This window comes from Lepisma saccharinum, chromosome 9 (genome assembly GCF_977018435.1).
Source record: "Lepisma saccharinum chromosome 9, izLepSacc3.1, whole genome shotgun sequence".
Classification (NCBI taxonomy): Eukaryota; Metazoa; Arthropoda; class Insecta; order Zygentoma; family Lepismatidae; genus Lepisma; species Lepisma saccharinum.
The window spans coordinates 49,749,499-49,772,807 of record NC_139237.1 but is presented as its reverse complement, the minus strand read 5'-3'; the positions used below and the strand labels follow the sequence as shown (position 1 = coordinate 49,772,807).

General features: G+C 37.1%; 1 protein-coding gene across 2 annotated transcripts in view; it reads right to left on the bottom strand.

Moving 5' to 3' along the window:
* Positions 1 to 2,226: 2,226 nt before the first annotated feature.
* Tsp97E (Tetraspanin 97E) overlaps positions 2,227 to 23,309 on the bottom strand; it is a 57,687-nt gene continuing 36,604 nt past the window's right edge. Inside the window, exon 6 of one of the 2 annotated variants that reach the window (XM_083128170.1) lies at positions 2,227 to 9,140. In XM_083128170.1, coding sequence (XP_082984296.1) covers positions 9,045 to 9,140 — 96 coding nt within the window. In that variant the 3' untranslated portion in view covers positions 2,227 to 9,044. The remainder of the gene's footprint in view (positions 9,141 to 23,309) is intronic. The other variant, XM_083128172.1, reaches the window with a different exon arrangement.

Here is a 23,309-nt window from a genome sequence, read left to right as displayed (position 1 = left end):
TCCTTTTCGAGGTGTCAGAAATTAACATTAAAATGTCTTTAGCGTGTCAGTAACGCATCGAGATCAAAGTGACGTCTAGGGATAGAAGTTCGCATGACATTGAATACGATTTTAATCCGATACATCCACGAAGTGCTGCGCATTACGAATGGTTTTCTCGAACAATTAAAGTGTGACACTTCCATTGAATGAAAAGTCCTTCCCAGTGACGAGGCTAATTTTCATGTTCGTAAGGAAGTCCATAAACATAATATTCGAACCTTTTTATCTGAAAACCCATTTTGGAACGATCACAGGCGAATGGTTAGTGCTGGTAAGTTAATGGTGTGGCATGCTGTATGGAACACGATTGGTTAGTCCATTTTCCTTCGACGGAACCTTAAATGCTTAGGGCTATTTGGATTTGTTAAATGAACATGTTTTATCATCGTTGCTTACGGAAGAAGGTACTTTTTGCAGTTCCTTTTTCAGTACGGTGGAACACCAGAACACTATGGAAACGTTATGAGACAGTTTCTGTCCAAAGTTAGTTATCAGATGACAAGTGTCGCATATTCTGTTTATTAACTTCACCATGAACAGAAACATTAGCATTGTCACTGTGGAGGACTTTTCATTCAACGGAAGTAGCTGTAATTGTTCAACACTGTAATTGTTCGAGACAACCATTCGTAATTCCCAGCTCTTCAAGGATGTATCCGATTAAAATCGTGTGCAATGGCATGCAAACTTCTCTCCCTAGACGTCACTTTGATCTCGAAGCGTTACTGACGCACTAAATACATTTCAATGTTAATTTCTGACACCTTGAAGAGGAGCAAATTGGTACAAGAATTCAGTCATAACTTTTTACTGGTTGAAGATACGTCGAAAAAACCTTCAGCGTTGCATTTCTCGTGAAATTCTAGCCTGATATGATATATCATATCACCCTCTTCCCATTTAAAATTCTGAAGTTGAATTCAAGATGGCGGACTTCAAGATGGCGACTAGAGACCAGACATGCTCCATCCACTGGGCCCCTTGACCACATTTACATCGGTGACGTCAGAACTGCCATAAACCATCGCGTTTCAGAACTATTTGCTGTGGTACTTTTAGGTCTCACCCGGTATATACATTTCTATAAAATGCTGTTTAGTATGGTTTTCTCTCTACAATAAAAGGACTATAATGGTTTCCATAATCTTGTGTTCATGTTCACGTAACCTTTAATATTGTTTAAATATGTTGCATATCATGTAACCCAAAATTGAATCACTTGTATTTAACACAATCGATAACCTTTATCACACTTTTCAGATGATATCCACACAATTTCAACAACAAAATATAAAAACCTGCAGAAACTGCAAATCAAACTAAAAATTATTTTTAAACAGATTTCTCATTTTCATCATCAGACTCATTTTTCTTTAATTGTGTCCATTTGCACTTCAAATTAATAATAACATGTAAATTATGTTTAACAAGCACTATATTTATTCTTTCTTACAGTTACACAGCAGTTTGTAATTTTACACTACCAAAAGATGCAATCAAACATACCTAAGTGACATAGAGCAAATAATAAATATCAGTTGCATGGCTTGAAAAAAAAAAAGTACAGTAGGAAATGTAGTGATCGTTTTGCAATGTTTCAGAACTTCCTACAGTATTTTTTTGAAGCCATTAAACTGGTATTTATTATATACTCTATGTCTGTAAGAAAGAAAAAAATGTAGTGCTGGTTAAAGATAAGTTACATGTTTGTATTAATTTGAAGTGCAAATGCTACAAGCAATAGGGACTTCTTCATTTTTGTAATCTTTCCTGGATAAACTGAAATAAAATTGCATCAAATGTTATATTGTGTTAGATTACACTGTACTGTTTTATGTTATCTTAAAAACTGGTTCTTGACGCTATAACTTTGTTACTTTTATTTTTATTGATTGATTTGGTTTATTTTACTTTGCTTTTCTACCACTTTGGCTAACCGCAAAAATGTGGATGAGTGATGACGATGAAATTGATGAAAGAACACTCACAAAAACACCAATGCCCTGGATACGATTCGAACTCAGGACCCCTGGTATTGTAGCATGCTGTGATAACCACTCTGCCATGGAGGCCGGCTACATATCTTGAAAATAGGCAAAAATCAATGTGAACGAATATTATTAAAACAAGAACATGCAACGTCACCTCATGTTTTAAAGCAATAAATAAATTGCAATATCTGTAACAACTTCTATTTATTATTTATGAGGGTACAACTTGTAGAAATTCATTAGCCACTGTATGCACAGAGGAAAGTAACCAATACCATAACATACAAATTACTTCATTTCAATATCTGAAAATTAAAAACCTATATATTTATATAAATTCATACATATATATGTTGTAATTCAAAGCCAAATAAAGATTAACATGACCTAAAAACAATAACAACCCTGATTCAAAATGTTTAATAAAAATATCTTTAACAAAAAAATGTGAATTTGATAATAAAATTAAAGAAAATACCACAATATACACATTTTTTTGGTCCTTACACTACCACTACAGTATACAAAGTAGTCATGTAATGAGTAATTACATCCAGTTACCAAAGGCACCCTTTCACACACATTTCATACTACTTGCAAACAAGATAAGAATCGAGCAATTGTTATATTTTACAACAGCAGGAAAGCAATGAAATTTGTGAAATTTTCTCATGCAACATTTAATACAAGGAAAACCTTAAAATGAGCCTCATTCCCTGCACTCTCCTTTTGATCCAAACAATCTGTTCTTTTAACATTTTCATATTATCAAGTTGCAAGAAAAATTGCACTGCATCACTCCATTCAACATAATATTTATTTTATTGTAAATAAAAAGAGACAATGATCATTTATGTTCCTTAAAAATTACCTTTATTAAGTAAATTATTATGAAAGTCTCTATGTAGTTTTATTACATGTGCAAAATCAAGAAATAAAAACTTTTGCTTTACATTATATACAAGAAGCATTTAACAAAATTTGATTTGCATGAGTCAGTAATATTGTAATATTGGGATTACCCAAAAGTATTTCAAGATATTGCACAGAATCATGGTCCCTATATATCATTCATCTGACTGAAAATATTAACATTACTTCAGAACTTTGTAAAGTGTATTAGTTGGTTTTCTTTTGTTATAAGTAGCCAAGAATAAATATGTCCTACATAAACAATGCAGTATTCTCAACTTTCATTCCACAATGGCAATGTATGTGATCCGATTTATTCCAATCATATACTACATCCATGTAGGATTACATCAATCATGATAAATTCCTGCAACTACAAATATACATATGTTTTTTCTTTATTTTCTTGTTGAATTCTAAATTACTGAGGACAACCCTTGGTTATTTTTTTTCATATGCAGTGGAAATAATTTATTGAATTGTAAATGCATTGATAAAAACATACACTACAAATTCTAATATTCAAAATAGTTTCCCAACTACATTTGTTCACATAGAAACTACAAAGAGTTACATTTTCCTATTACAAAATTACAAACAGAGAACAGTGTTCCATCGCAAACTCAAAAAGACATGGAATTCTATTTTATTATGGGACAAAAAAGCTGTATAGTAAAGGAACGACTGCTATCAGTCTTGACCAGAAACAATCAAAAGATCTTTACAAAATAAAAATAAATAAAAAAAAACAGAACTATGCACGTGATTCAATCTTTGTACTAAATAGCATACCAGGAATGGAAAAAATAAAATAAATCCGTCTTCATAATATGCTGGCTCAGAAGAAATCCTTTTGCATATAACTATGCATAACTTTGATCACAAAAGCGATTTTAATATAAAATAAAAATTATACATTATTTTTTGAAACTTGTGAATATTGAAAATAACATGTGTACTGAGATTAGATTTTATGCAGGTACTCTATTTTTAAATAAGCAATCAGCACAATTGTAAAGTGAAACTATATAGAAAAACATTTGAAAGATTAATTTACTAGTGAAATAAAAGCATATATAAGTTTAAATATGAAAATGAATAAGAGGTTTACCACCCCTAGCTTGTCAGTAATGAGCAGATGTAAACTTTTAGTTCGTTGTGAACATGAGATAGTGTGGGTGTAAATACACATGTGAAGATATCAATGAGAGGTGAAAGTAAAGGGTGATCCATAAAGAACGCCGGATTTGATAAGCACGCCATATTTTTTTTGTTTGGTTGGCAGCATTGTTTGTGCAATTGTTGTTATCAGTTATCATTGAGGTTTTGTGTTGAGAAGCATTTCAGTTGTTCTACCGTTTGTGTGTGTTGTTAACGCCATGGAAAAGTACAGTAAGGAGCAGCGAGTTTTGATTGTCAGAACGCACTACAAGAATGGTGAAAGTTTCGCGGTGACTGTTCGGAAACTCCGCACGATACTTGGTCATCTTCATGCACCGAACGAATCAACTGTTCGTAGGTTGGTCAAGAAATTTGAAGAAACTGGATCAACACAAGACATCAAAAGCCCTGGACGCCATCGAAGTCGCCAGAGACAAGCAAACGTTGCTGCTGTGCGTGATTCTGTTGCTGTGAGTCCTTCAACATCGTATCGCCGTCGTTCTCAAGAACTGTATATGGCGCCAACAACAATGCAAAGAATCTTGACGAAATATCTGTACTTGCACGCATACAAAGTGCAGATAACGCACGAACTGAAACCTTGTTGACTGTATCCTTGAAAGGGAACGAGGCAACGAGGGTTTCGCAAAGCGCATCATTTTCAGCGATGAAGCTCATTTTCATTTAAACGGGTTCACAAACAGGCAGAATTGCCGAATATGGGGATCTGAGAACCCAAGAGTGATTCAGCAAAAGGAAATGCATCATCAGAGAGTTACGGTTTGGTGTTGGATTTGGAGTGAGGGTTTGATCGGGCCTTACTTTTTTGAGGACGAAGAAGGAAATGCTCTGACAGTGAATGAAATTCGTTACCGTGCAATGGTAACTGATTTTCTTTAGCCTCGTTTGGATCAAATGAACATCGAAAATGTATGGTTCCAACAGGACGGCGCGGCGCATCTTGTCACACTTCAGGAGAAAGAATCAATCTGCTGCGTGAGAAGTTCCCGGACAGAATAATCTCTTTGCGAGGAGACCAAACCTTCCCACCTCGATCTTGTGACTTGACACCTTGTGACTTTTTCTTGTGGGGGTACACCAAGTCACAAGTTTACCAGAACAAACCCCGAAATTTGTTGGAACTTAAGCAAGAAATTCGACGTGTCCTCAACACACTTGATGGGAAAATGTGTGATCGGGTCATGGTGAATTTCATGGACCGAGTGATTGCGTGTAGGGCTAGTAGGGGGAGGGTCATATGGCGGATATTGTTTTCCATGTTTAAACCTTAATATCTCCTGTAGAGAATGGTATGTGTTTTGTGCTTTTCTAAAAATAAAACATTCATTTATAGCAACTTCAAATCCGGCGTTCTTTATGGATCACCCTTTACAATGCTGCAATTTGTAAATGTTAAATGTCTGAATACATAAGAAACATGAATGTAATGCCCAACATGAAAAATGTAAATATTACCTTAAATGTACCTTAAAATTAAGTGTATTGCAAATGAGAGTTTGCTGCTTATGACCAAGAAAGCAACTGACATTTTGAAATGAGATTTCTGTACATGAGTTTGTGTGTTTACTTCTGGCATATTAATATCCTGCATAGTGCAACTCTATAACCCAAATGTCCATTTGAGGTTTCATGGATAGGTCCACCTTACACCCAATTACATTATCACTATGCATCGACTGATCAACCTAACCTCTCCAATTCTAACTTTGGATCTTGCAAAAAATAAAGAAAAAAGAACATGATATGCACTTTGGCTTCTAAAAAAACCTACTCTTTTGAACACAAGTTACTCTAGTACACAAATCAATAAATATAAATGTGCTTATAAAAATCAACAAATTTATCATAATGTTGGGCAGATGTCATAACACATTTCACAGCTTTATAATTACACTTTTCTTTTTACACAATTTTAAAAATGGTGTATTATGAAAGCACCTAACTGAATTCTATTTCCAACACGAAATATAAGAAGAATCATTGCACACATGCACATTTCTTTTTCAAATAATTAAAACACTTAATATTTGTGAAAGGTTCATAGAGGTGATGCACATGCAAGAAGTTTCACAGTTGGAGGAGAGAGTTGGGAGATGTGGCAAGTACATGCTGTACTGCTAGGTTTGGAAATTATATTGCAACTTTCACTTTGTAGAAGCATGGATTTATTGAACAGGCTATGTAAAATTCAGTGCTAAATGGGCATTTTATTGATTGATTGAGTTCATGTTTCAAGTCCACTTTATGCACAGTAAGGCTAATCGGGACTGGAGCTACAGTTTAAAGTGGGATCTGAACCATTATGTGCCTCCACCAGGTATCGATTCCAGATCCCTTGATTACAAGGTGACGACGATACCACTCATCATCAGGGAGGCTCTTAGGCATTTTATCAATAACGCTGTAAAAGAAGAAATCACATGCTACATTTTCAATAGAAAGGATTATGATGATTGGTTGATGCCTGTCTTTTGCTTCCATATTGTGCACTGGCACCCCAGAGCAATTCGGAATGTTCAAACTGGCACCTGGTGGGAAAAGTGGCAACTATATTGCTCAGTAGCCTCTCAGTTCAAATAACTTAGAAGATGCAGAAAAACGAATGGAAAGAACATGCAATACTGTGCTTGCCGATCCGGACATGGCCTATGTAATTTTATTCTGCACTTGACAGTAGTATAGTGTACTTCAAACTCACACACGCACATAACTCTCCTTTCACATCATAGCCCTTTGGTTGGTTCCAACATTGCACAAAGAAGTAAAATATAGTGTACCACGAAATATTAAAAAAAAAAAAAAAAAATGTACAGCATTCCTTACAGGCTACACAAGCAGATAAGAGAAATACAATATTTCTTTTATGGTCACATTTATCACATAATCAGACTACCCACTACCTTTATCATTTTGATTTTTCCACAATTCATTTCCTCTTCTACAAATATATACAACACTAAAAGCTAAGTATAGGCTGATATATAGCTTACCAATATTCTACTGATCCAATAAAAATTGCAAATGTTTCATGAAGAGCCTAAATGGTTTTTTATTAAGCACCTTACTTAGCATACGTAACCAGGTGACTCCAATAAGTTTTCCCTTACCAAAAGAAACTGTATATTTTGATATTTACCGTAAAAACAAAAAAGGTATATAACCTTTTAAGTTCATAAAATTAACAATATGCCTGAATTTTGCACTACGTTAGAGGCAACTAGAGAAATATTGGTTTGATAAAATTATCGGCAATTTTATAGATACATCAATATGCATATATCGCAAAAGCAAATGACCCACAAAAAAACAATATTTATTCAAATTATTATTAACACAATAATTTTTCACTCATGATAACATTAAAAATGACTAAATACACCACAAAATAAACAAAAATTGCCACAGAGTCAGTTCACCTTTCCAAAAACACATTTACAAGGTATTTATTATTTCAGTTAATTCCATCACGAAAATATAACAGAAAAAAATGAAGTCCACAACGAGAATGCTGGATTATTACAACCGGTACAGCACACAATGTCTCAGTAACATTTTTGAAATGTTTGAAGATCGCTACAGTACACATACATAATTGTGATACATCTGTGACTTGTGTGCTTTACAGGTTGATATGCAAGAACAAATATAAAATGGCACATTGCTGTTGACTTTGTATAATATGAATTTGAATTAAAAAGCTTGCTAGCAACTGTATTTCTTACACTCGGAGTAGCAATGCAGATATCTATTCCAAGTAGCACCAAAGATATCAGTTTATCAACCCTCATCTACGTTATTGCACATCTTGAATTGTACAAGTCTCTCACAATTTACAAGCCAATAAAGTTGAATTGTTATTGTTCATTATTTTTACCCCAGCACATATGGTAGTACACAAAGCTGTTTTTGTGTAATGAAGTCTTTTGAATTATTCCAAGTTACCATAATCAAGACAAATGAACAACCATGATATTAGTTCTCAGTAACAAGTTTAATTTTAAAAACATGAGTAAAAAAAAGAGAGAATTAATATCCCTTTGCTTTAGTACTAAAATTCTGAATATGTACTTCTAAAAGTGCATTTTGGAGCAATTTGCATGGTTGGTAAAAAGAGTTATGTATGAAATTAACCTTTACAGGTGGATCAGATGCGTTACCAAACAACAGAAATAAAAGTGAATATTTTCTGGATATCTTGGCCAAAGCAAATTATTCAATTTTTTTGGCTCTAAAAACTAAATACATCAATGTGTGCTCAAAACATTGATACTGAGGATACGGAAATGCAAATTCCTTAATATTTTGTTTCTAACCAAAACATCACCATCTTGTGATAGATTATATATAAAAAAAAATATAAGAAGTTTAAAATTATAAGTTTAAAACATATCAGATACTATCTGGTGTCAAACTTGTTCAGTTTTATCTTCTGTCGCACATAAGAACGAGTTCTGAAGAGCACATTTTTTATTGTAATAATGTCTCTTTATAAATATAAAATATTGATTTGAAGGAATAAAATACTTGATCAGTGGTGTGTAATATCACATCTTCATTAGCGCTGCATACATACAAATTATGCAGTTAAAGAAACGCCTTTACCCTGTAAAGGTTAATATTAAACTTTTGTTATTTGACTCCATGAGAGCAAAAATAACATTTTAGGGGCAAGGGTCCAAATAGTCATTCTACCCCATTACTGATGTTACAGTTACTCTTACACCACGATTAATTAAAATAATGTCCACAACTACTGACTAATTGTACATATCACATGCTGCAATTAATTCTATGATTGACACACATGATTTCGTATTTCTACCAAAAAAACATGTAAGTCTTTCATAAACGATTATAGGCCACAAGTGTAGCTCAAGAAAATATATACAGATTTCTGTTCGCTTAAGTTTTCCTTAACTACGTCAAACCATTCCTGGGGAAAATCGCACTTGCTGCTTTGTCTCTGGGATCAAATTGGTTACGAAACCTAAAAGCGATTACAGCTGATACAACCTGTAAAAAAAAATTCATTAAGTTAGAAATTTTAATAGAATGACAGACAATATTATGCATGCTTAAATTTGCTTCTTATACACACTCAGTCTTACAACACTATGGCACGACACTATTCACTTTGTTGTGTCATCCCCCCCCCCCACCTTCCTCCCAATTTCCATTCCTTATGCAGAATCAGAAAGAGTAAAGTTATTTTATTAGTGGTGAGAAACATCAATATTTCAGTACGAAAATTCTTGACTACATTTCAGGTTCAAAAGCTGTATCTGAAATGATATTTCAGTGTTACAACGGTAAATAAAATCTCAAATTTGATTTAAAAATTACACTTATTTACTATATCTGAGCCCATACCAATCAATATGTATTGATATTGTAAACTATCAGGTGGAATTTATTCACAGATAAATTTTCAGCATTGGAGTGTTTCATGGGATTCGATACTTTCATGGAGTAATTTTTCTGGAAATTATGCAAAATTCAAAATTGATTGATTGATTTGATTATTTTACTTCGCTTTTCTGCCACTCTGGCTAATTGCAAAGATGAAGATGAGTGATGATATTGTGGAATGATGAAGTGGCACTCACAAGGAACACCCATGTCCTGGCTGAGATTCAAAACTGAGATAACAACTCTGTCACGGAGGCCAGTGCAAAATTCCACATTTTAATTATTTTTCACTATTGTGTGAGAAATAGATTTGTTATTAAATGACAGGTACTTTATATTTTCCAATGCAATTCTTTGAATATTTTAAAGCAAAACTCCACAAAAAACTATGGAACAACATTTTATAATTCTTACTTTCAAAGAATATTTATTGTGCTATTGTATTTCTTTTACCGGTGCATGTGACATTCCTTTAAGTGGGAGCCACAGGATTACCATGTCACAGTAGTTGCCCAATCCCCATGTGCGGCAGAGTCCTGAGACTCTCCTTTATGTTGTGACTACAACGAGCCATCTCAGGATGTGATGTCGAAGAAATGCAAACATAATTTCTTACCTTTATAATGTTTATTGTCGTTTCATCTTAAATAAAACCAATCACAATGTTACATCACCACTATAGACACTAACACCAACGAAGTCCAATGACCTTTTCTCTGGTAAATTATTCCGTAGCTCCCTATTATACATTTCACAATTACTCTTCCTCTCTCATTGTCCACGGTTGTTATGGCAGCCCAATCAAGTTTGTGCCAGACTGGATAGTTTTACAAATGTCTAGTAACCAGAAATGACTTTCGCTTCCGGTATCACTTTTAATCACACATAAATCCAAAAACTATAAATTTGAGAACACATACTAGTAAGAACAGATTAATGTGAAAAAAACAAATGAAGCATATGCACATTAAAAATAAAGAAGGTGTATCATGCAGTTGCTTGCAAAGTTTATAACTCAGTAAATTGCCTGTTTTCATTCTGTTGTATGCAATATCTTGTATATTGGCATAATAAAATTGATGTGTCCTAACATACTTACATTTGTTAAGAAATTTCCTTTGTATTATTGCACAGAAATGAATGTTGTTATATATAAAAGGAAAGGAGGAGGAAGGAAACAATCACCAGACACTAAAAATAGTCAAATTTTCGCAGATTGGTAAGTGTTTGCTTTCTCCTCCTTTGCTTTTTATTTAGCCCTTTTGACCCTCCTTTCTTTTATCAATATATATGACACACACACACAAAGATAGATAGATTTATTTTTCTTTCCAGATATAAAGTATATATACACTCCTTTTTTCCCTTGCACTTCCATAGGGTTACCCCATGTTTCTTTTCTGTATCTTAAATATAAATCTTCCACATAAATGGAGATTTCCAATAGTTGATAGAACATGAAGATTATGAATTTTGGCTATTAAGATGTATTGAAGATTTCAAATGTAATGTGAACCTGAAACTCATGTTTTTGTACAGAAATGCTGAATTTTTATTTACCACAGGTATGTGTTAATCCAAGTGTGTCTAATGCAGTACAGAAGACTTTTTGCCAGTACTGTGCCAGAAAATAATTTTACAAGAGGAGACAATAGGGAATCTGTTCTTCTAAGAAATTATTCACTGATTCAATTATTTTTTACCATTAACATAAATCATGTGTGCATGTACAGGTATTGGGACAAAATAATGGAAACACGAGTCAGAAGTGGGACATATTTTCAATGTGCCTGGTAATACTGAGCATGGCGAAAATCAACCTTCTCTTGTTTGTTGCAGGTAGTATGGACTGTGCACTGACAGTAGAGTGAGGCAGTGTAGTAGTGCACGTTGTTCAGGTGTAGTGAGTGACCAGTATAGCTGACCTGACGGAGTTTGAAAGAGGTTGAATTGTTGGTGCCCGTTTCACTGGAGCATCTGTGAGCAAAACAGCGGAGTTATGCGGTGTAACACGAGGCATGGTCTCGAAAGTCATGACCGCATACACAGTGCACGGTGAAACAGGGTCTGCTAAGCACAATAGTGGTTGAAAGACGAAGCTGCAGGAAAGGGACCGCCGGGCCTTGAAGCGTATTGTGACGTTGCAGAAGGAAACAATGGCCTCCAAAGTGACTACAGAACTTAATCAGCACCTATACACCCCGTGTCATGCAAAACAGTGAGGTGGGAACTGCATCAAATGGGTATCCATGGGCGTGTTGCTATTGCCAAGTCCCTAATAACTGAGACGAGTGCTCGAAGGTGACGTGTATGATGCAATGACCACAAACCTTGGACGTTGTAGGACTGGAAACATGTCATTTGGTCAGACTAGTCTACCTTTACCCTTTTCCCCACTACTGGATGCTTGTTTGTATGGCTAACACCCTCAGCAGCATACGATGTGGATTGTCACCACCCGACTGTCAAACATGGTGGCGGCTCTATTATGGTCTGGGGCATTATATCATGGTATTCGGCAGCCCCCTTGTCACATTACACAGTCGGGTCTCATAAGCAGTGTATAGAGAACTCTTGGATAACCAGATCCACCTAATGATGCAAACCTTATTTCCAAACCGGAAAGCCATCTTCCAGGATGATAATGCCCCCATTCATACTGCTGGCACTGTTCAACAGTGGTTTCCAGAGCATGCTGATGAGGTTAAACATCTTCCCTGGCCCACCCAGTCCCCAGACGTGAATATCATCGAGCCTCTGTGGGCTGTTTTGGAATCCATGGTTCGGCATTGATTTCCACCTCCTTCGTCTCTACCTGAGCTGGAGGCTGTGCTGCATGAAGAATGGCTTCAAATTCCACTCACCACCATTCAGGACTTGTATCGGTCTATTCCGTCCCGAATCCAAGTTGTATTGCATGCTAAAGGTGGCCCAACACCGTATTAATACATGATGTTCCGACTTCCACAGGTGTTTCCATTATTTTGTCCAATACCTGTATATACAGGGTAGTGCACTAATAGTTTTGACACAAACGATAACTGCAGAAACTACTCAGAAAAACGAATGAGACAAATCTAATGATGGAACTTTTTTAAAATTCCTTGTGCTGCCAAAAAGAAGGGACCAAGGGGGGGGGGGGGGGGTAAAAAATAAAGGTAAAGCGACCCATGCACATTGCATTAGGCACATAGGGAATGTCTCTAATGTCATCATAATGTCCTTGTAATCAAGGAGTCCCGGATTAGATACCCAGTCGAGGCACATAATGGTTCAGATCCCACTTTAAACTGTAGGTTCAGTCCCGATTAGCATGTGTGTGCATAAAATATAAAATTTACTTAAAACAACAAAGGCATGGCCCCACCTTTCAGGATCTTGACCTATTTGTGGAGGTGATGTGATCAAGACCATGCTCCAACCAAATTTAGCCTTCCCCCATCCCCTCTCTCAGGCATTCAGACTGAATGAACTTCAGGATAGCTCCATGGAGGGACATCGTATGGAGAATTCTGACCTAAGATAACCTACTTCATGAATCAAACATGGGAGATTAGAGGTAGAGGTTCCTTGAGTATTTTATACTGGAAACTGTATCAAGTTATCCCTTGTTAGATGGGTCTCTAAATTTCAAGACATTTTTGTAAGAAATACTATTTGATATAAATAAGACCTCATATTTGAATGCACAGCCAAAAACTAATTTCTTTGCATGTTTAAATTTGTAAAAATTGCTTTGGATTACGTATTCAAATACAGTAGTGTTTCTTACAAAAATGTCTTGAAATTGAGAGACCTATCCAACAAGGGACTATTCGATCCCCTTTCACATTTTGAATTATTAAGCTAACTCTCAGGTACCCCTGTATTGAGACATGGATTTTCAAAACGCCACCTTCCATCTTACCCTATGACTTTTAAGATTTTTATGATTGATTGATTGACTGATTTGGTGTTTTAAGTCCAGTTTATGCAGTCAGGCTAATCGGGACTGGACCTACAGTTTAAAGTGGGATCCAAACCACTATGTGACTCCACCGGGTATCGAACCTGGGACCCCTTGATTACAAGGCGATGATGCAACCACTGCACCATCGGGGAGACAAGATTTTTACGATTTGTTCTCCACTTTGAAAATATTAGTCTGTTATGATGATATGCTCATTGAAACCATAAAGGTTCTTTCGGTGCCAATTTGTAAAGCGTTGATCAAACCAAATAATGTTTCCTACAAAAGTTGACTGAAACTAAGAGACCCATCAACAAGGTGTCACTTAACCACACATTTTTTTAAGTAACCCCACCCTCCTAGTGAGGCACCTTAGTTTCAAAACACCATCATGCAAATGTAAGTGTCCCTTGTGCATTACAAAGTGTCATTATGGTATACGGGAGATGAGAGGGTGGAGATTAATGCTCCATGAATCCTCAGTCGTTGACACTGGTGATGTGAACAACACCATGCTGTCATCACCTTTACCCTCAGAATTGGTGCCAGGTCGTGCCACACATGCTGGGTGAACCTAATATCGACATACGCAGAAGCATTTTCAGAAAAATTGTCACCAAAGATGAACCACCCTGGAAATTTAACTTAAGTGCTGCTTTTCAGCAGGTACTGGCTTGTAAATTTTATTAGACATGAAATTTGAAGGGCAGAATGGGGGGGGGGGGGGGCAGGGCAAATAACTCCCTTGTCCCTGCCACCAAGTTACACCTATACAGCAGAGAAGCCGATAGGATGAAATCCCTGAGATTAACACTTTCACTAAATTCATGCATTTAGTTTATCATATTTAATAACTTTGCACTAAAGACTCGTTAAATTTGATTCAGATATATTCTTATTCTGTTGGCAATTCTATCCTGTCTGTCCATAGCATACTATAGATTTTGTCATTTACAAACAGAAAAAGTACTAGTAACAACCATGAATGTGATGAATGGCTGAATGCATACAGGTTAAGAATATTGTTTTCTCAGAAATCATAGCGTTGAAATGAACACACACTCACACTGAAAAAAAAAAAAGTCATTCACATTGATGTCCTCTACACAGTGTGAAAGTTTGTTGATGGTCTACAGCAACATCCTATGTGTGTGTATAATACTCGTATACAAATGTGTTTGTATGTGTCACTTAAATTTTTACACACTTGTATTATGAAAAGATGAAGATTTCATATGGTGTGGATGATAATTCAGGAATTCAAAAACTATAGAGCCATCCAGATAAGCTTTCATATAAAAATGTATCCCTTGCCTTTTGCGTAGCAAAGGGCACAATAATGTCATCGAATTTAAATCTTGAAATACATTCCTTTCTATCGATAGCTTGGCAAGTGAAGTGTGTCTTTTTTTTAAAAAAAGACATATAGTTCTCAAAAAGGCAAAAGCAAAGTTCCTCATGCGCATTGCGTGTCAATTTTTGGAGATGATGTGATCAGCATCACTCTCCAGTTGCCTTTATACCCTCTAGATGGACATTTATATGAGGATGGGTGAACCCCAGACTGTTCTGTTATGGGACAAGGTCAGAAACATTCCCACCTTAGATCACCTGCCACAGGAATTGTACCAGGGTCTCCCGAGTGGCAGTCAGACATTCGGCTGTGGATTTGTTTAACACAAAAGGAAATATGCCAACCAAGACAATTTTCCTGCAGCAGTCTATCCTCTTCTTTTAATTTTTCTTCAATATCATGGAGGGGACACAACTTCAAATTTGGCGTCCCTCAGCTTCAACACACAGAATCACAGTTCCTGTACCCTCTCAAAAATAGTTATGACATGAAATTGGTATACAATTGCATTGTACATGTCTTCAAAATACATAGTTATTCCCTTTATAAGTAGCAAAGTTAGCTTTGATATAAAAATGTTTCATATATCCTAACATTAACTACTGCTAAATGATCCACCTTTTCCATGATCCATTCTTCAGGTCAAAGTACTAATTCGATGTCAAAATTCTTGCTAATGCCCTTCTTAAACAACACTATATATTCATTATTTGATCTTGATTTGTTATTTGGCATTGCTTTTACGCCTCTTTTAGCTAATCACAATGATGAGGATGAGTAACATGATGAAATTGATGAAGAGATGCCAGGGCCAGGATTCAAACCCAGGATCCCGGGCATTGTAGCATGCTAAGACCAACCACTCCCAGCAGAGGTTAGCTGTTCATAATGTTAGTAGAAAATGCTTATTTTTGTAATTTGTACTTTCATTTAAAGTATTTGTTTCTTTATTATTTACATGTTGACGAGTCTTGGACTTCTCCACAAGGAGCCTTCAGTCGCTGTCCTCAAGTTTTCATCATCATCAAACCATCTCTCAAAAGGGTCTGATGCAGAGATGTAAAGAGGAGTGTTTTATTTGGGTTTAGGATCATAAACAAAGATGCCTTCCAAAATTTTATCTGCAAGGAACACAATTGTAGAAGGGAGGAGCTACAATGGATGAAGAAAAGCAATCATATATTTTTTGATGTTGGGGTCAATTTGTTGCAACCATGAATTCTTACATGATATTATCAGTGATTAAAATGGACAGCACGTTCCCACCACAAATGTACATGACTACGAGGTGCATTCAAGTTCTAAGGTCTCCTTTTTTCATGAATAGCAACAGTTATAAACGTGATAGTTGTTTGAGATGAAGCATTCATTCTTAACACATTGGGGTCTCACGACGGGCATAGCCCGCAGTGCACTTAAAGTCAATGTGGACGAACGACGGGCATAGCCCGTCGTGCGGTATGCAATCGCTTTGCCGGTTGAACGACGGGCTATGCTCGTACTTCGTCTCATGCGCGTGTTCATTCAAGCCCCTCTGTTGAAATTCCGACCGCTAGGTGACTCATGTGCTATTTTTATCTCGCACCTGTGACTATTTGTTGTCGGGTTGATGTACTGTGCATTGTTTAGAATGGCGTCGTTAGATCCAGACTGCATAGAGGATTCCGCCCCAGACTTTCAAGTTAGCGACGATTTTGATGATGCAGATGAATTTGAAGATTTGGAAGGTAGGTTATATTCGTAATAATTATTGTCGACAATATAAACAGTGTTGCAAACTCTAGTAATTTATGAATGAAGTGAGAAGAGGTAATTTTTTTGGGTCTATTCATCTTGCCTCTTGCTTGATTCTCCTACATGCACTGATGTATTTTTAGTTTTTCCATTTATTATTTTGTATAGTGTATGTAAAATGAAAATGTATTTTATTTATTTAGTTTATTTATTTATTTCTTTAATTTTTACAGATGACGCAGAACCAACTGATTCATCGTCTGGTCCTATCCTGCAGCCACTTTTTCATACAAAAGATAATTACTTGTAATTTGTAATTATTTTTTGTTATGTGCACATAAGAAGTATTCTTATACAAGATTCAAAAGATGTATTGATAGTTTATGTAGTTAATTATTGAAATTTCCAGATTACGAACTTAAAATATCTCTATATTAACATTTGTTACAATGTTGTACTTTTTTCTTCTTCACAAAACATTGCTGAAAAAAATATTAAAAAATGTCTGAAAATGAAAAGAAAATTTAAGAAATTTTTGTTCATTGAAAAGAGGAAGTTTTGTAGATTTAAGAAATATGTGGTTTAATAAAAACAAATGAAAAATATTTTTTCTATGATTTTTTGAAAAACATCCAAAAACCGCAGACCAGAGGTAACAATGCTGTATTATGAGGCCAGACCCGAATGTGTTAAAGGCTGATGAGGCCAGATGGCAGCACGGTCCAGCTCTTATGAAGCTAGTGGTGCTGTCTAGCAACGGATGTGCATTTGATACTGAAAATGGTGTAGTATTCATTGAAAGAACACACCTGTGGAGTAACACCCATCAATATACATCTCAAATTGACTGAGACATGCTGTGGTAGTGTCATGGACGTGAAAAATGTGCATTCCTGGGTGTGACAGTTCAAGGAATGTCGAACGTCATGTGAAAACAAACCAAAGGTGACTTATCCACGAACCAGGAGCCAGTTTCAGCCATGCTGAGAAAATTATGTTTTGGGACAGCAAAGGCATTATACTTATGCATTGTTATCCTAAGGGTACTACAATGATGGGTACAAGCTGTGAAATTTTTTTGAAGACCAAGTTACTTCCAGCATTGGCTCTTTCCAATGCTCAAGGACAGTCTCCGTGATCGAACACTTTCAAGCTGATCCGCTCTTGCATCAGCGAGACTTCAGGGTGAAACTCTGTTACATGTTGCTTCTCACTTCAGATGAAAGTTGCCTATCCAACATTGTATCTCAATTTACAGAAATAAAAGAGTGTTCTTTGACTTCTTGACATCAAATATTGACAACAAATTTATATCATGGCACCTAAATGGGGCTTGGTGATATAATGGTATTGAGTTGATATTATTAAAATATCAAGTGTTGATACTTTGATATATGAATATCGATGATACCAACATCAGAATCATCATCATTCATAATGATATTATCAACACCTACAATATCTATATTAACGCAATTGACGATGTCCCTCATGAAAAATCTTGTGATTGGCTTAAACTTGACATTGACAATGACGAATGCAACAGCACAATTCATTCATGCTTCCCTTGAAAACTGACAGGGACAGAGGTGAGAGCAGGTTAAGAACTACATTGTGTAGAGCAAACCAGTCCATTCTCATTGTGGAACTACAATTTTCGCTTATTCAAAAGTAACATGAATATTTCTTTCTATTGAAAATTACAATTCAATCGGACTGCAAGATACTTAGTTATACTCTGTCCCAGCTATCTCTGGAGCAAAGCCATGCATAGCAGCAGAGAAGGGGGGGAAATCGAGTAGGCAGAGCGATTGTGACAGCTGGTAACTGCAGTCACATTCCTCCCTCCACACAATCCCATTCCCTTTCACATGTTCATTGGTGGAGCCATCATGCATCAATACTTGTGCAGACTTGTTTTCATTTTCTTGCTCCACAGATACTTGGGGCAGAGTATAGATCTTGATATCAATATTCAAACAACAGCAAACTTTGATATAGCAAAACCCTACTCCTAAAGGTGCATTCAACAAGCACTTGATCCATGTAAAATGTAGTGGACATGAAGTAGACTGGCATTTTCCTCATTAGTTCAATCACAAAACTTTGTGAGAATCATCCTAACTTCAGTATTAAAGTTTGTTGTATATAAAGAAAGGTGGATAAATAAAAATGGAAGGAAACATTAAATACTTACCACACAAAATTTGCATTTCTATATTTTGCAACCTAGTAGTATGTTCACTTGAGTAACAAAGATTATGTGCAGTGTACTGATTGTATTTTTAAGTCCCCTTTATGCACATATAGGCAAATTGGAACTAGACCTACAGCTGAGCCATCTCCAGGCATCTGACCCAATGCCCCTTGATTTACAAGTGACAACATTACCACTATGTCATCAGGAAGATCCGATGTACAGTGCAACCAGAGGTGTGTAGTAACAAGAAGGCACTTTTACCAGTTTCCGACTGTTTACTGGATGTTGGGTAAACGAGATAGAAAATGTGGTCGTGATCAAAGGGATGGATGTTGTAGGTTAGGGATTGGTTGCCTAGCAACTAGGATGTGTCCGGGGGCTATATTAGGGCAGCCACACACCAAATGCAGCACAACATGACACGACACTGAAGGGAAGGTTTAACATTAGACTATAAGCAGCTGAACAACGGACGAAAAATTTGATTTCAGAAACCTTGCAACAAAATAATGAAGGCCCGTGAAATTTGGTCTGATTTGCGTATGCGCCAATGAGTGGCAGCGATTACAGGTGGAGGGGGGGGGGGTGTTGCCCCCAGTTTTTGCATCTTCCCCCCCTAGTTTTGGAACCCAATCGGTGCCACTGGTGCCAATCCATTCACTTCAGGCACAGACATCTAATCACAGACCAGAAACAGGGGCAACTTGAAGCTAGAAATTAAATTAGTCATTGAATCTTACATTAAATGGCTAATATTGTACTTTCTAACCAATTATTTCTAGAAATACTATGTTCAATTCAAAACATATGAACTGACACATCATCCCTACACACACACTCATACACTGATTCTGGGCAGGTCTTGTACCATCTATGGGCAGGAGGGTGCAGGGTGTGGGTAAGCACATTCTTAGGTTGAGGGAGCGACAGAAAACAACTCGAAGTCTGAAATAGATCCCTGGTATCAGGAAGACTGGAGTATGGGAGAGGGAAATGGAGGGTGCATTTGATTTTGGCAAGCTTGGGGTGATATTACAGGGTTGCTACTCTAGGACCATGATAACATTCAAGTATAATTCCAGGTTTACAAGGTGAACTTTCAAAAAATTCAAGGATCCATGCAGATGTTTTCTTTTATTTAAATAACAATATAAAGGGTCTGCGAGATTCCATGTGTCCAGAAATTCTAATTAAATTCAATTAAACGGTATATGTATTTAAAATATCCAATTTAAGGTGAAGAGTTTACATTTGCCATTTCACATATTCAGACTCAAAAATACTGTACATTTACAAACACAAGTCACAAATGTTACGGAATATACTAATCTACGAAAAATTGTTAATTGTATAAACGTTTCAAACTCAAATTAACCTAATCAACTTCATAATATCTTATCTTGCAATAATCTTTCATTTGTCATATAGATTAATATGCAAAGATCTAACAAAGTAAACGGATTCAGAGAATTCGGTTTTATTTTCCACGCACATTTTTTTCCTACCTCGATAAAAATAAAAGCTTAACTGTGAACACTTGCCTCGGGGCATTTGTAAATGTATAAATGAATTCGCTTGGATGAATATAAGTTGCAATTTTTCACATCTACGGAGAAAAATCCACGTACAATTCACGCATAATTCCCGAAATTCAAAGAATTCCCATTGAGTAACTACCCTGTATTGGTTTACTAACAAGGGTTGGTGTAGGATTAGTTGCTGGGGGGTGTGGGATGAATGGGAAGCAGTTCTGGTTGTTTGCTTGCAAGGGTGAAGAAGTAGCCACGGTTGACTACAGCTTGGTGTAGGTGTTGTATGTACCAGGTAACCAAGAAAGTTCATGCGGTTTTTACAACTGCCCGTAGTTTTCGTGGGGTAGTACGCAGTTCAGCCGCCACGGGTACATGTATGTGAGATTGGCAGAAAGCTCATTCCTTGGCACGTCGGCTAACGTAGATAACAGGTCGCAGTCGATAGTTCGGGAGCAAGTATTCGCAGTGAACCATGGCTGTGTCGAATGCAGTAATCAGGGCGTGTTTACTGTATGAGTACAAGTTGGGCACAAAAGGAGCGGAAGCAGCAAGAAAAATATGTGCAGCGTTTGGAGAAGGTACAATTAGTGAACGGACAGCGCAAAAGTGGTTTCAGACCTTCTCGAGTGGCGATGAGACACTGGCAGACAAACCTCGATCGGGCAGACCGAAATCTCTCGATGTGGACCAACTGAAGGCAGCAATTGAAGAGGATTCAAGTCAAACGTGTCAAGAACTCGCTCAACGATTTGTGGTAAGTGCTGAAACAATTCGTGTGCACTTACATGAGCTTGGCAAATCATGGAAACTGAGTAAGTGGGTCCCGCACGAGCTGACTGCTGCGAACCGTCTCCAACAACTGAACATTTGCGCTTCCTTGCTCACTAGGAACAACAACTGTCCAATTTTGGACCGCATTTTGACGTGTGATGAAAAGTGGGTAATGTATGATAACAAGAAACGCTCATACCATTGGCTATCGTCAAATGACACCATACCTTTAACTGCAAAACCTGCTCTTCATCAGCGGAAGGTGCTGCTGTGTGTCAGGTGGACTACGGCTGGGATTGTGCATTATGAGTTCTTGGAAAGTGGGAAAACCATCAACAAAGAGGTGTACTCCGCGCAATTGCAAAGAGTGGCCGAACAGCTTGCAAAAAAACAACCTGCATTAGTGAATAGGAAGCGTGATCTTTTCCACCAAGACAATGCTGAACCGCATACAACAAAGATGACCCTGGAGGTGATTTCTTCTCTAGGCTGGGAACTTCTGCCACATCCAGCGTATTCACCCGACATCGCTCCATCAGACTACCATCTTTTTTTGTCTATGGACAACCATATGCACAATCGAAATTTCCAAACTCGCGAGGAGGTTGAAAACGCGGTGGTGCAGTTTTTTGCGGCCCTACACAAAGACGTTTTCAAACATGGCATCTACAGGCTTGTACAAAGATGAGAGAAGGTTGTAGAAGCGGATGGTGGATATTTTGCAGAATAAATATAAGGTAAACACATTTGTTTTGGACCTTTTCTTCTTTGTACTAAAACCGCATGAACTTTCTTGGTTACCTGGTAGTTTGCTGGGATTTGGTGGAGGAGTTAAGGTGGTCTCTGTGGGCCAGGGAGAATAGGATGACTTTTTTGGTGTGATTAAGGATGGGCAATGGAAATACTGAAGATGCTTGGTCAGTTTTAAGTGGATACAGATTCTCAGCTGCCCTGCTATGTACACATCTATATCCGGGAAGGTGGAGAGGGATGACTTCCCTGCATCCACAGCATGACCATACCTGGGAATCTGAGACAAAGGAGCCGATTTCATGGATTCAGGGAACAGGAACTCTTGTTCAAGTCTGCACATGAAAAGGTTGGCATTCTGGTGCCCATGGCTGTGCCAAGTGTTTGAAGAAAGCATATAAATAAACATTTACAGTTCTTTTTTATAATTTTAGCACATTTTTTTCTTTCTTACATAATATTTGAACTGCATACACAGTCACTATGCATGGAGTAGAACAAAGATACACAATGCATCTTTGTGTTGCTGGACTTGTGAATCACTCATCTTCAGCTACTGTAGAGAACTGAAAATATATTAGGGCCAAAATTATCCACACTTTCACCATAACTTTCTTTGGGTTAGCCACACTGCCTTCAGTGCTTGCATGCTGAAAGGTGGTATTCTTGTGGTTACGTGGCTCAGGTTTTATCTTAATGGCTCCATTTTTTCTTTCTCTTGCAACAGAGTAAATATGGCCATGCGTCTAGCAGTGTGCACCAAGGTAGAACAGAGATCAGTGATCTGAAGCTTGTTGTGAACGATTTTGCACAGAACCATGACTAACAATGGTGTGCCCAGAATTGTCGAAAGGGGGCAGGGTTATGTACACTTCTTTTTAGCAGTCCATCCTCATTTTGTCACCTTATCCTGCCTTTGATGTTCTTTTTTTTTTAAGGAATATTAAGCCAAATGGAAGGCAGTTATAACCCCTCCCCCCCCCCCTTGGGCATGCCACTGATGATTAATTTGCAGAGAACATTGCCACCTCATCAACTGCATCCTCTGACCCGTTGGTTCATCAGAATCATCTCTCGAGCTTGTTCAATCTTCCTGTCAGTAGGGGAGATCGATGGGTGTCCTGCTCCCGCTTTTTGCTTCCTGCTTTTCAAGTCTTTTTTAAACCTCTCGATCCACTCATACACACTTCTATGCCATAGAGCACTGTCCCTGTATTGTATTGAGGGCCTGCAATGAATTTCTTTCCCTGACACACCTTCAGACCATATAAATCGAATCGCTGATCTCTGTGGTTCCTTGGTGCGCACTGCCAGCAGAGTGACCATGATTACTGTTACAAAAGACAAAAATTGAGTGATTAATATGAAACCTCAGCCACACATCCACAAGTGTGGCCGACCTACAGAAAGTTGTGGTGAAAGTGCAGATAATTTTTTACTTCCCCTCATATAATGATGGCAAGAATACAACCTCAAATAGATG